The sequence below is a fragment of the Xiphophorus maculatus genome, chromosome 24 (genome assembly GCF_002775205.1).
Source record: "Xiphophorus maculatus strain JP 163 A chromosome 24, X_maculatus-5.0-male, whole genome shotgun sequence".
Classification (NCBI taxonomy): Eukaryota; Metazoa; Chordata; class Actinopteri; order Cyprinodontiformes; family Poeciliidae; genus Xiphophorus; species Xiphophorus maculatus.
In genome coordinates, this window is record NC_036466.1 from 4,166,933 (window position 1) to 4,181,263 (window position 14,331).

Below are 14,331 nucleotides of genomic sequence, written 5' to 3' on the forward strand. Positions count from 1 at the left end.
TGGTATGATGGGTAAATCCCAGCAGTGGTAGACCTGCCACACTGGGAGGAATCAACGATGGCACGCCTGCTGGCCCCTTGCTGCAGTCAAGCCAATGCCTGCACACCACTGAGGGTGTGATCACACATGCATCATGTCTCTGGTATCCCCAGCATGCAAAGGTTGACAACTTGATAGTTTTGGGGGTTGTTTTTTTTTTCAAAATCACACCCATGAAAATAGAAACAAGCACATGTGGCGTCTTGGCGAGGCTGCCTCGGTGATCCGTCAGCGGCGCGGGCGGATCCGTTTAGACGGCGGGGAGAGGAGAAATCTAATACGGGCGGCTGTAAGTGTGTTTGGCGTGATGGACGTTGGTTTCTGTATCCCTCCGGTTGGAAGAAACAGCTATATACGTATTAAATGTCAATAATCATCCAATTATAGCTCCTGCGCGCCTTCCTTAAAGGCGGTTGGAGACCAGACCTGCTAAACGCAATTATTTCTAATAGAATCTGAAACGCACGGTTCTCACCTCGGCAACCAGAAAGTCTCAGGAGTTCAGCGAGAACACCCAACCCGAAATCCTGCTAATTAATACCAGAAACCCTGATTGTTATCCCTCTGCCTCATTCTATTGTCTTAAAAATGATCCTATCAGAACCATGTTCTCCCACCTCGGACCTACGGAACGAACGGAGGACAGGTGCCCGGGATGAAGCTGGGAAATGGCGACCTATCCAGGTCAATCCATCCATCACTGTGCAGTTACTCAGTTGGAGGACAGCTCCCTGACAGAGGTCTGAGTGGTTCGGGATTGAGATGGAAGAGCTGGAGAGTTATAGCTTCTGAGCCCCCTTTCCTCCCTCCCCCCTCCTTCCTTCCTTCCTTCCTTCCTTCCTTCCTTGTGTAGAGGAACCTTGACAAGGAGGACCTGCTCCAGTATGGCAGGGAGATTTACTTAGAGGGCGATAAATGGAGAAGGTTCTGCCAAAGTCATTCACGTTTTTATCTTAGCTTTTTTTTTAACGGCGCAACCAACACTTTCTGTGGGTCTGTAGAGGATCCTCCATAGTTATTAACGTCCTAGAATAAACGAGGAAACGCATAAAACTGTTAAATAAATTCCACTTTTATTACAATATCAGAATGTCAAAATTTTTTTTTTAAAGTTCCAGATGACTCAAACACCTCTTATTAAACTCAAATTCCTTGGCCACAATTCAAAATGGGAAAGACGAGTGAACATGGAAGTCAAGCAATAGAAATTATTTTGTCTTTCATAGTCAGACATTGAATATAATAAAATGTGGCCATATCTCATCAGGGCAATACCTCATGGTAAGCAGGAGGATAAGACTTGGGAGGGGAGGGGGGGGGGGGGGGGGGTGTAATCATGTCACCATGGCAACCGCTAAACGGCAGCAGGTCATTGGAAGGAAGGTCAGGGGAATTTCTTTTCTGTCCTACCACCACTAACATAAACACGGAGTTTGTGTAAGTCTACTGGATCTTTGCTTTGGTAAGAAACTCTCTGGTATAAAACAAAAGAAGTAAAAAAAACAAACAAAGAAATTACACCAAGATAAGTTTATCAAGCTTAAAAAGACATCCAGAACAGACGTAGAGAAAACAGCCGCCATGCTTCTTACATTTAGAAGAATACAGATAAAACTCAGAGTGCAGTTTTCTGGCCGATCACCGATCTTTCAAAGGCCTGACCTGCTGATTCTGGTTTTGGCCGATGTAAAATGTTTTGGCTGAAAAGTTGCCAAATATAACGACAAAGTTACTAAGTTGGAAACAGTAGGGTGACTATTGTTAACGGAGCATGAGCAGATGTTACTCTGCTGTGATTTACTCTCACACCAGAGTACATCAGTGCCTGTTTTTCATACCTTTGTGGAGGCAGACGGGGTTAGTAGATAACAAAATTAACAATTAAGGAAAGGAGCCACAAAGCTTCCCCTCACCTGTATGCGTTCTCTGGTGGGCCTTCAGGTGGGAGCTCTTGGTGTACACCTTCCTGCAGCCGTTGAACTGGCAGCGGTGGATCCTCTTCTTGTTCTCTGGTAGCTCTCCCCCGATCAGGCACGCCGCTCCTTCCTCTTCCTCTTTCACCTGGACCGGAAGCGCGTGTCCCGTCACTAGCCGGGCAGCGCTGAGCCCCACCTTCCTGGCCACGAGCTTCAAGGTGAGCGTCCCGTCCGCGGAGGCCGTCAGCGTCTGGCTGGGTTTGACGAGGTGCCGGCCCAGCTCCGGAGAAGACGGGGGAGTTAGAGAGGTGACGGCACTCAGCTGGGCCAGGTGGACCTCTTCCGTTCCGTCTGAAGTTTCTGGCCCTTGCCCTTTGGGTTTGAGGTCTTTTGTTGAGGTTAAGTTCTGCCTCATTGGACACAGGGTGACTGTAGGTGGGCTTGGAGGCTCAGAGAGGCCTGGGAGCAGAGCCTCAGGCAGGTCTTCTTCGCCGTCCTCCTTCAAGTAGGCCGGAGTCAGGAGGCCGTCCAGGTCCTGGTCGAAGAGCTCTGACAGACGCTTGGGCTCCGTCTGCAGGTAACGCTCCAACTCCAGGCAGGTCTGCGGCACAGAGAGAAACACTCAATTACATTCAGATCAGGCAACTTTCCGGCATGTCCGTCTTCCCTCGCACGTACCACTTAGCCGTTTCAACAGCCATCAGATCATCCGTAATGCTCCAACATGAACCCCCCCCCCCAAAAAAAAACCTGCATGAGGCTCTGCTGCATTGCACAGCTGTCACACGCACAGACAGCCACAATGACAGCCATGATTACCTGAAAACTCCAGCAAGACGGCTGATTAAACCCTGATTGATTGCAACTGCTGCAGAGAAGAGTGGGTAGCAGGGGAAGAAGTCCCAAACTGTGCAAAACCCCAACAGAGCAACATTTTATGGAGCTTTGACGAACCAGCTTCCCCTGGGTAGAGATAGAGAGATTTATTCTGCTGTAGTTATGGTCTGCTTCATCCCTATTACTCCAAACACCTCTCCCCACGGAGCGCAAATAAGAGACTTGCATCCTCTGTTCCTGTGAACTGGCATCCTGAGAAGTCTATTACTTCACAACAAGCTGGCAAGACTCTAAGCAGCGAGGGCCCGGCGCGGGGAGCGAGGCGCTCCGTGTCCAAGGATGAAGCTATTATGTTTGAGCAGAAACGGCGGCGGTTTGATCCCGGGGATGGTTGTGTTTCGCTTGTACCCGCTAACCCATTCTGACAGCCGAGCTGGAGGCTAGCGGCTCCGTTGGGTGCGTGCAACTCGCCTCTTCGTTGGCGCGTAAATAGGCACTGACAGACAGGAGTAGATGGTCCCATTATCAGGAATAAGACTGCACAGACTGAACACATCAGAGACGTTTAGGATCCCACTCCAAACTCGCCTCTTTCCTTGTTTGCACCTTCTAAAAATAGAAGGGGCGTCTGTTGCTAAGGGAGCGCGGTTGCTCCTCGAAGCTATTTCTTTCTAGGAACAAAACAGGGCTTCAAATTAAAACGCTGTTCAGGACACATCTACAGTGAGAAGTGGAGGTAATGCGCCGTGTCTCCTATCCACACTGTACGCCTACATCTTTCTTCTTTCCTGCAGTGAATTGTCTTTGTTGGTTCAAGGCAATGAAATCCCAATAAAATAAGAGGGATTTATCCTCTGTTATGCCTACTTTCAGAACTAAGTTAAGTATTGACGGTGTGAAAACATGGGAAGCAGGGAATATACCGGCACTTAAGCTTTTAGAGATATAGAAGAAAAAGAAACTGCTCTGTCTGCAACATTATCTGAAAGTATCTTTCAACCTTTCTCGTCACTTCATCGTCAACTCAACCCAGATTGATTTCCTGAATTCAACCTTTTCCTCTGTCCTCCTTTTTCCTCGTCGTCCCCTCCTTTGCCTCAGTTGAGGACTAATTATCTTCTAAGACCAGCAAGTCGAAGGGGACTTTATTCAGCAAACTGCTGAGGACTGCAAACCGCACCGTGTGTGCTAGAGGTAAGGCAGCAGAAAAGAGGATAGAAGGCGTTAAGCGAGAGATGGTGCGGAGCGGGCGATGAAGGAGAAGGAGTGATGGAAGGACCAGGCGAGGTAGGCAGGCAGAGGGGAAGAGAGAGCAAGGGAAGGTCTTGACTTCATTCTCACCGCGGGGGGCGAATCCGCTTTGCAGCCGTGACATTTGGCGTAACGGGATCCTGTCAGCGGGCAAACCGCAGGGCCTCGCGTTCGCGCACGCTAAATGTTAGGTTGCGACCCACGGTGATGGACCAGGATGTCGTGTGTGACACAGCGTGCCGGCGTTCAGGCACGCACTGTACTTACACCCCAGCATGCATGCGGAATGAGGGATGCTGACAAGGTAAGGAGGATAAAAGAGATTCCAGGTGGCAAGTATGACAACCTTTTTCTAGCTTCTGTGTTCCTCCCCATCACTCCATCAAGCCCCTTCCTGCCTTCTCTACCCCTCCGCCCCCCCAGGTGGTGGCATTAACATTGTTGCAGAGAAGGTCATGCAGCTGATCAGCAGTTCCTGTGCGCCCGGTGGGCAGTGATGAGGGTACGCTTTACTGTATGCGGCAAGTTTGACCGTGTATGCCCATAATTTGGCAAGAGCGAGTAAATGTGACTAATTACCACACTCCATGTGCAATTATGCAGCTCTTGTCTGCGTGTTTGTGCGAACGCCTACGCACATGCATAAACATGTCTTCTTGCTGGTCTCATGGCATCGAGTGGGCAACTTGCATCCGTGTGTAGGCAAATAATCAAGCGCCGAAGGTTTGGCACAACAGCCAGGATAAAGGAATGCTCCTGGAGTAAGTCCAGTTTGGACAAACGCCGATCTGGAGACACGGCAGCAGTTGGCTCCGCGCAAAAGCCAGGGTCCGTTTCCTGAAGGGCTCTCGGGATGAGTACTTTATGGCAGCCAAGATAAGCTGAGACAAATCCAGTGGCTGATCCAACATCCTCGGCTGCTCCAGCAAAGAGAAGCGGCTCTCCGTTGTGGGGCCCGGATTGATGAATAATTTATTTCAGAATATTGACAAGCGTGACAGCGCCAACCTCTGGATTTAGCTCTCAACTGGATACTACTGTATGGTTTCACTCTCTTTAAATGGTGAGAAATAAACTCTCGAGTGGAAAATATCAGCTTGTGGATGGTTGTTAAGAGATTTTTGCAGCGAGCACCAACAGCATCGAGGAACTAATTTATTCAGGGGAAGTCTTATCGTGCTGCCAGATAGGATACCCATAAATAAATAAAGCAACATTTTTCCTGATGCCTCTCTGGACCTGCATTGATTCTTTCACCTTCTTTTGAAATGATTAAAGTGTCAAAGTAGGAAGAGACACGCTCCAAATGGCTCTAGAACAGAAGTCCCTGATTCAGCAACAAGGACTACAAGTTTCCATATAAGGTGAATAAAGTTGGACATTTTTCCAAGATTGATAAGAGAAAATGTAAACTGATGAAACACTCTGCCAAGACACCGAGAGCAAGACTGAAGGAGACGACGACATTTCTGTCCAGTATTCTCCTGATGTAGATAACATAAAACAGTTCCAAATGCTACTTACATCGACTGTAAATTTGCGCAAGCATAATCTCAGAATACCTCTCGAGAAGAAATCACAAACTTTAGCAATGGCTCCGTTTTTGTTTCCTGCCTAAGCGTCGTGGTGAACCTGGAGTGGCTGAATGAAACCCGACGACGATTTCGTCTCAAACTGTTTGCCGTCGCAGCATTCTGACTGTGATATCTCAAAATGCCACTGATAAAGAAGCTGTAGCGGGAGAGAAAAAAGAAAAATCTAATCGTGTTACGTGCATCAAACCCACGCTGACCTTTCCGGCCATCACCAGCCAGTTTTCCTGGTTATGTCAGGTAACGTCTCTTGTAATCAGGGAGGCAGTGAAAGGTTAGGAGGAGGCTGATAACGACTGACGGGATGTGGGCATCGGTGAGGAGCTGGAAGGATCGGGACGTTTCATCTGCTTATCTTTTATGGTTAACTCCTGTTTCTTAAGTTCAGAGAAATGTTGAGAAAGAAAGAACACGAGGAAGAACATAAGGAATGAAGGAAATGGCATAATGCAATAAGGAAAGTCTTTTCCAGACTGTGTAGGAACCCTGTGCCATGACTATTTTTCAGCTTCAACTCCATTCAGCAGTTGAGTGCATAAAGAATTCAGAATAATTACCTCTGCTTTGCTCAGTTGTTCATAAAGATCTCATATTTTCTTATTCAGTTTATATTTACTACAAAACCATGCATAATTGATACTAAGATATCAGAAAATGCCTGACACATGAAAGCTGTGTGTTTATAGAGGACACGTTTGTGTTTATACACCTCAGGTTTGCACGGCTTGTACTGCAGCAGATATTTTTGGAACACTCGACGCTTTCTAAAGTCTGCGCAGCTAACCTGATCCACTTACTTCCACCTATTCCCTGTAAATCTCCACTTCTCCTCCTCCTCCCTCCATCCTCCCCTCCCCTGTTCCATCAGGCCCTGCTTCTGGCAGCCCATCCTCTCTCCCGATCTCCTCCCTTTACATTTTGGCCCGCGCCGAGCCGCCTGCCGTCGCCATCAAAGCTCCTGCTTGCCTCCCAACTGTTAGCACCCCGCCACGTCGCTAATAAAAAGCCCGGGTTATAAATATGAACAGAGGAGCATGCATATGCCCTAAAGGAAGGCCCGAAACACCACTAAACAGATAAATGTGATGGGGAGGATGCGGCTCATTAATTTTAGGGTGATCGTGTTTGGCTTTTACAGATGCCATGATGGAGACAAGGTGCTATGAATAATATTCGCCGCTTATGGCAGCGGGGTTGAAAAGGGCAAGGCTTTTAAGAGGCCCCTGAGCTGGAGGGGGGGCCGATGTAGCTCTATTGTTAAACACATGGAGGTTGAAGCAGGGGGGCGGAGGGGCACTGTCACATCTTTTAAAAGATGACTTATGACTCCCAGGAGCGTCGTCTTTTCGTCAGGTTGCAAAATTCCTGATAAAATTCGGCAGCTTTCTGTTTGCCTGCTCATCTTAATGCTTTATGTAAAACACAAATTGCTCATTGACGTACCAGATCCAGTATTCAAATCCAGTATATAAAATCGGTTTTAAATCAAATACTGGAAACAATATGAATGAAAAAGGGATGATACCACGAGAACAGCAGGCGAGCTGCAGACTCTTTCCTAAAACCTTGAGCTGTACAGACTTAGAAAGTCTAAAATTCGAAAATATAAGTTTTACCTTTTAAAAAAGTCACATGTTTACCAAATTATTGTTAGTCTTAAGTCATCTTAGGTATGCCTTTATCTGTGCGCCAACGTAACGCTACAAAGCCCCCCTACTCTACTCCCTCTACACTATAAAAACACAAAACCTTACCAAGTAGTTTTGGTCTAGTTTCTAGTGCAAATATCTGAATGCACTTAGAGTAAGACAAAGCTAACTTAAAGGTAACTTTTTAGCCAGATATATAGACTTGTTTAAGTAAAATAATTCCTTAATATTGATGCAAAAGTTCTAGTTCCATTGGCAGATTATTTCACTTTATAACAAGACACTTAAAGGCATAACTTCAAAAACTCCTCTGTGACCGATGGTGGAGGAGGTATTATGATGTGGGGCTTCAACAGGTGTTGTCAAACTTTAAGTTACGCTGCAACAAAGTGACGCTGAAATCAGATACCATAACCGGTTTTATTGTACAAAACCGAAGGTATTCAAATCTGAAGTATAATTTCTGAAACATTAATTCTCCTGGTTTCCTGAACTCCGGAGCTCTGCTCTCATTCTGTTTCCTTGGATTGTGTCACCGCAGGCAGCAGGACAGCCGTGGCACAGAGTGCGCCTCTGATTGCCGTCCATTGTTCGCCACAAATTGGAAAAACAACCCCTTTGTCATCGACGTGACACACTGATAATTTGCTTTGGCCACTTTCACAGGCGGAGTTTGCTTACTCATTTCGAAAGTCAGAAACATTCATGTCACGGACGAATTTCCATCCGCTCCTCCGTGGCCTCGCTCCGCTTCTTTTGTTGCGTCGCGTTCGAGTGGCGGCCTGTTTATTGCTCGTCGTGTTGTTTTTTTTTCTTTAAAAATTCAAACCACACAAAGCTAGTGGTCAGAATTTCTGTTTTTTAAAAAAGGCCTTGGTTTCTTTTCACTGGATTTGAGGAGAGCTGTACCTCTGTGATTAAAAATCCCCGTGAGAAATTAATCACTTTTCCCCCCTTCTTTCCCCTACAGGTATCACATCAGCACAGACATCGATATGAAACCTCTCCCACTAACCAAATTGTCTCATCACTCCTCCCGTTCTTTTGATTTCATTTTTTACGACCCCCACCGACTTTGTTTACAGTCGTCTTTATTATCGCCGCTTGTATTTCAGCGGACGAGTCCGACACTTTTATCGAGGTAAAAGTTTGCGCTGTCGTTTGATTCAAAGCGTAGTGTTTCTCTTTGGGTGTGTGTGTGTGTTTTTTATCCGTCCGCCACACGTTATTGGGTCTCTGTCTCCCATTGATCTGCTGTGCCGGGCCAGGCCATCACTTTGAGGTGACAGCTAAATGACCAGTAGCCCGGGGCAGTGGCCATCGAGGCAACGCTTTCTCTCTCTCTCTCTGTGTGTGTGTGTGTGTGTGTGTGCTAATCGATACAAAATGATACCGCGCAGGAGCTCATCAGCAGCGGGCATCGCAGCTGACACAGACAGTAATCTATAGCTTTCCCGAGCCGAACTTCAGCAGCACCCCCCCACCTCCATCCCTGCCAGGGACTGTCTGTCTTCTAATCTCCCCTTCAGGGGTTTTTTTGTTTGCTCCTTCCGTAGTCTCCTAAGATCCCCCAGATCTGAAACTCCTCGGAGCGCAGCTTGGGCGTCGGATCCCTGCTGAGACGGAGGAGGCTGGGGTGGATCCTGCCCTCCAGCGCTGAGCCTGCATAGAGATCCATCGTTTTCTTGATCTGAGTGGCGCTTTGGTTTTCCCAACAGGGAGCGCAGCGGGAGGCGTGGGGTTCGGCCAGGAGGCATGTGGGAGCAGACGGGGGGGAGCGGGGTCACGACGACAAATGATAAAACTCAGGATGTTTTTTTTTTCTCTTTTAGAAACACCTTACAAAATCACGAGAAAGGCTGCTGACTTGGCAAATGTCAAACATACCGCAAAATGAATCTGCTAAATAAGCCGTCCGCTTGCAGGTCTTTATCCAGGCTTTGCCAAAGAAAGTTGGGAGGAAGGAAAAAGTGTGGTGTGAAAACGCTGCACACCACTAGCAGACCGACAGGGGGTGTCGCTGAGACAAGGAAACTTTCTCTTCACAAGATTAAAATAACTTAAGATTCAGATCTTATTAAAATCAAAAATATCTTCTCTTTTAAATAAGAATGCTCAGAAGAGTAAAATGGAAAAATCTTTTGGGATTTTTGTAAGAAACAGTGAGAAGAACGAGGCAAAATGAGAACCCGTATGCCTTCTCCGCAAGTCAGAAGCGCATTATTGATATCTTGTTAAAATGAGAGAATTTCTCGCTATAACACCAAATTAAACTCATCTCAATTCAACGAGGTTTTGCATTTGGTTAAAACGAGACTATTTAAAACTAGAAACTTCCTCGTTTTAACGAGACACTCCTGGCAATTAAACGCTCCTGTACCTTTAAGAAACTTCTGAACCAGAGACTGCAACCAGAATGTCCTTTTTGAGTTAAATATTCTTGTAAAATTGATCTATATAGCACTTTTAGAAGCAGGTTGGAACTGCACCAAAGTGCCGTACAAAACGATAACACAACAGAATAAAGCACTGAAAAGTGTCACAGTGGCCCAAAGCTCGCTTTGTAAGAAATCAGAATAAAGTCAAGATGCTGCTTGAAGTCCCTACAACAGCAGAATCCAATGATTTATAAGGATGAGCAAATATGTGAGGCAATATACAGTAATGATTCTAAATGATTGAAATGCACCTTATGATTTTGGAGGGGGAAAAGTTTGAAGCAAACACAGGAATCTAAATGCCACCGAGCAGATCTGTCCTCCTCCTCCCGTTTGACTAACAGCTCCATCTCTCCAGGCAGCCACCTAGCTCCAGATAAGGAGCCGCGGAAACGGCTTAATTACACACACGGCCTTATCAGACGACATTAGCCGCGCGGTAATAATCAGCCTCCTCCGTCAAAGCGAGCACCTCCAGGCGCTTTCACACAGAGGGGGCTGCGGGCTGATAACACGCGCCGCCAGTTGTTAAAGCGCAATTTGCTGACAGAGTTTGAGGGAATAATGCACATTTGGTTGTAAAGCTGCCAGCTGCTTTATCCTGAGTCAATCCTGGTCTAGATGGGTGCATAAATAAAGGCTCCAAACTGTTGCAAGCAGCAATTTCTGCTTGCTGATCTGGCTTATTATATTTGGATTGTTCCCCCTGTTTTTTGTTGGGGTTTTTTTGTCTAATGGAAGGCATCTTCACACTAACGACATGCGGGCATGTTTGTGTGTGTGCGTGTGTGTGTGTGTGTGAGATCTTCAAAGCACCTTTCATCTGGCAGGAAAGCCACAATGATGTAGCACTCGGAGCGCAGAAAAAAAAAAAAAACCCTGGTGACCTCTGCTTAATGGAGCAGGGAGACATTTTTCCGTTGTTTTCTGTGAGCAGACACAACAGAGAGGGATGAGTCCGCGTCAGGCTGACACCCGGGACCTCCCCTCTTGTCTTCCTTTAGCACAATATTAGCACAGCGCTAATGTGAGGACGCTAAAACAAGGTGGAATATATATATATATATATTCAGCCCAGGAATGCATGGAAAAAGTTGACTCTTTAGCAAATTTACTGTAACAAGGTGCAGAAAGAAAATTACAAACAGCTCAACACAGTTGGAAGAAGGGATGCGTGATTTTATCGTCATGGTATCGGGCGATATTAGCTGTAAAGCGTGATATCGGACGTCAACCATTCCGTCGAAACGACTCACCGGTATAAAAGGCGTTGATTTCATACGACAAACCAGCGACAATGATACTTGGAGCACAGCACAACGTTGTCAAGAGCAAATGTCATGAGTTGAAAGTATTGCAACATTTTCAGCCTCCTGTTTAGGATTTGCATTTTGGTAGCAGGCCAAATTGATCAATATAATGCCGTATTTTAATTCAACAGTAGAGAAAGCTATTGAGTTTCAATAAGTAGGTGCAGGACCAGATATCGGTATTGGTATCGGTTATCAGCCAAATGAGTTTTAGTACATAGGCAGATCAAATATTGCGCAAAAACATTGTGAATCCCTAGTTGGAAGTATTACCAAACCAGAAAAACTCCTTTATATTTAATTAGAGAAAGATCCACACATCGCTGGACATCTGGAAAAAGTAACACATTTCTATACATTTTGGACTTTCCTCAACGTGAAAATTTTTACTATTGATAAAAAGGTTTATTTTCCAAACACTCTGACCAAAGCGGAGATTGGAGAATGCTCCATATTTGTTTTTACTCCCGTGGGAAACGATGAGTCTTTGACAGGATTCCCAATCAACATCATCTTGTGTTTCCTTAACTTTGCCTTCTGAAATGCCGATTAGAAGTAGTTCAACGACGCTGCTGGTTCTCTGTGGACAGTTTTCGTATCTTAGTCATCACTTTTTAAATGTCCTGACGCCTTTTCAACTGCGCACCTTTACGTTCTCGACTGTCCAAAAAGCAGTTCTTTTAGCAGCAATCTTCTCAGCAGCATTGGTCCAAAGCAGTAGTGGCTTTGCTTTGCCTTACCTCAAACAATAATGTCTCTTTTTATAGCTTCCATTGTGAAATAAGTTGATTTTGTGCAGAAACGCAGTGAATATAAATGTTTCAGGCTAATAAAGGTTGTCTTTTATAACTCGTTTAACAGCATGCTGAATTTCCATCTGTTCATGTGAAAGTTCACCACAAACAGGCTTGGGGGAGAGTAGTCAGGCCAAAACACGGCAAAAGAGAAATAGAAACTGGGAAATTACCGAGACCTGGCCGCCCAGATAAAGTTCATCACTTCTGCTGTGTGTTTCACACAGGCCTGAAGTTTAACCAGGAGGTTCTGGAGGGGTTACATGAGCAGCAACACTTCCCTTTGCTGTGAACTTCAAGTCAGCTTGAAGGCAAATATTTCTGGATGATAAAACATTTAAAGAAAAAAAAAAAAAAACGCTACTTCTTGCTCTTTCTTATTTGCTCTAAAGGATAAAATTAATTAGAGAAAGTCTGTAAATGGATTCAACCTCTCATCCTGAACTATTTCTTGCACCATGTGTTTTTTTTTCCAGGACTAAATTTGTCTCTCTGTGTCTCTGAGCGAGAGCCGTTGGGAAATTGCTGCGGTCCACAACTTGGTATTCATTACTATTTCTTGCCCAACTTCAAAGTTCAACCTGGGGGTCGGTGTAAAAACGGGAATGTAGCGCTCTGCTGTTGGCCGTCTCTTTTTGAAAGAAAACAAAGAATAACAGAAGGTCTAGAATGTTTCTTGCCATTAATACGCATTTTTTAAGTGTCTGTGGCCTCAGACTTTTTCACTGCTTGCTGTTTGAAACCAATCTAACCTTGAGGTAAAGTGGACCGTCCATTTGTTGGTGGAGATTCTCAGTCATTTAAGACACATCAATCCTAAGTGTTAAAATAAAAGGCAGCCGGACTTCTCTTGTTTCCTGAACACAATCCATTGCCAAACATAAAAGTATCTTCGACTCTGAACAGTTCAGAAGTTAAGATACCTTATCATCATCCTGTCTGACTTGAATTTCTAAACTTTTCTATCCTGTTCAAACTGCACGAAAAACACCTTTTTCAAGTATTTCGTGCAGCTTGATTTCCTCCATTATTTCAGCCGCGGTCACATTTGTGTAATCCATTCCTCCGCTCAGACAAAGCTGCACACGTTCCCTCTGAACAGCAGCCACGGCGAGCAAACACAAGAAAACGAAGATGTACCGACCTTGAGCCTGACACGGGCGCTATTAAGGGCTCTTAGTCTCCGGATACAACAAGCACGCTGCATATAGAGACCTCTCTGGCGCCATCTAAATAGCTTGTGACAAAGTGTGGAGAATGTCTTTGTTCTGGTATTAAGTGGAGGGTAGGAGAGGTGAGAGTGAAATAGGATCAACACAAGAGAAGACGCATCTTAAGACCGATGGAGAGGCGAACGAGATAGATACAGGAACGAAGAATAGCGGGTCATGGGGGTTTGGGGGAGGAGGGTAATCCTGCTGACTGGAGCCATGTTGCGCTCGCTGGGGAAAGGAACTCTGTCTCTCTGTAAATGGATTTGGGTGAGATGCTGTTTATCGCGGTAGCGCTCCCTCTCAGCTGTCAAAACCACCCTAATCTAATCGGGGAAGAGGGAGAGGGGGGGCACATTGAATACTGGTCATGCTCATGTGATTGTGCTTCTGACTCAATGAACCAGACCATGAAAACGTGTGGCTAAAAGGAGCTTTTACACCGGGGTTAGCAGCTTGTGGCAGGATTTGAGAAGTCTGTGCCCCGGATGTGGGGACCCCATTGTGTTCAGCAGGCGGGCTAATCTTCATTACTGCGCACAATTATGGGTGCAGGACAATGGAGGCCTCGGCTGGGAAAGGGAAACAGAAACAAAAGTGAGAAACGGGGGTTCTGATAAAGGAAACAGCGGAGCGGAAAAACTCAAACCACCTACTCGTAGAGGACTGGTTGGAAGTAGCATCTGCGAGGCGCAAAGTGTCGACTCTGGTGCGGTGCCCACACTGATAAGAGCCCAAATGTTTCATTCTTACATGCTTCTTAAAGCCTGAATGAAAAGTCAGCTTTGCTTTGAGCTTGTGCAACTGTAGAGACACAGATTGCCAACTTTGGCACTCATTATGCCACCAAATTTAAGGTTAAGGAAGCAGGTCAGTGGCACAGTGCACCAAAACAGAATTAACAAATAAAAGCTGAACGCAACAAGTTTGCAAGGAACCGGTTCAGTTACCAAACCGGATGACTTCATGTGCATTCAAACCAGAGGTGGGTACTGTCGTTCTCTCTTTATCCCACAGGGACGCTTTCAAAACAGACCTGAGCAACGAAGATTAGCCCAGGCAAGCTGCTTAAAATATTGAAAGATGTTTCCTCTCCCGTCTGCTGCGGGCTCTTCTCCAAGAGATACCACAGAGAGAAAGAGTGCATGTGAGTTAAGGTTGTATGTACCAGGCGGGGGCTGAGGCAGAGAGGCAGGCTGAACTCGGTAACCTCTCCGGTGCAGAGCGGCTGGTTTTTCTGCGGGAATCAGAAGGGGACCGCGAAGACTTTTCACCCCAATTTCATCCCGACAAT

The 14,331-nt window shown here is 45.9% G+C and overlaps 1 protein-coding gene across 1 annotated transcript in view; it reads right to left on the minus strand.

Annotated features, from left to right (window-relative positions):
* Nucleotides 1–14,331, minus strand: part of LOC102219197 (Krueppel-like factor 7) — a 44,985-nt gene that overhangs the window by 16,686 nt on the left and 13,968 nt on the right. The window contains exon 2 of the mRNA XM_023329936.1: nucleotides 1,953–2,556. Within this exon, the coding sequence (XP_023185704.1) occupies nucleotides 1,953–2,556 (604 nt within the window). The remainder of the gene's footprint in view (nucleotides 1–1,952; nucleotides 2,557–14,331) is intronic.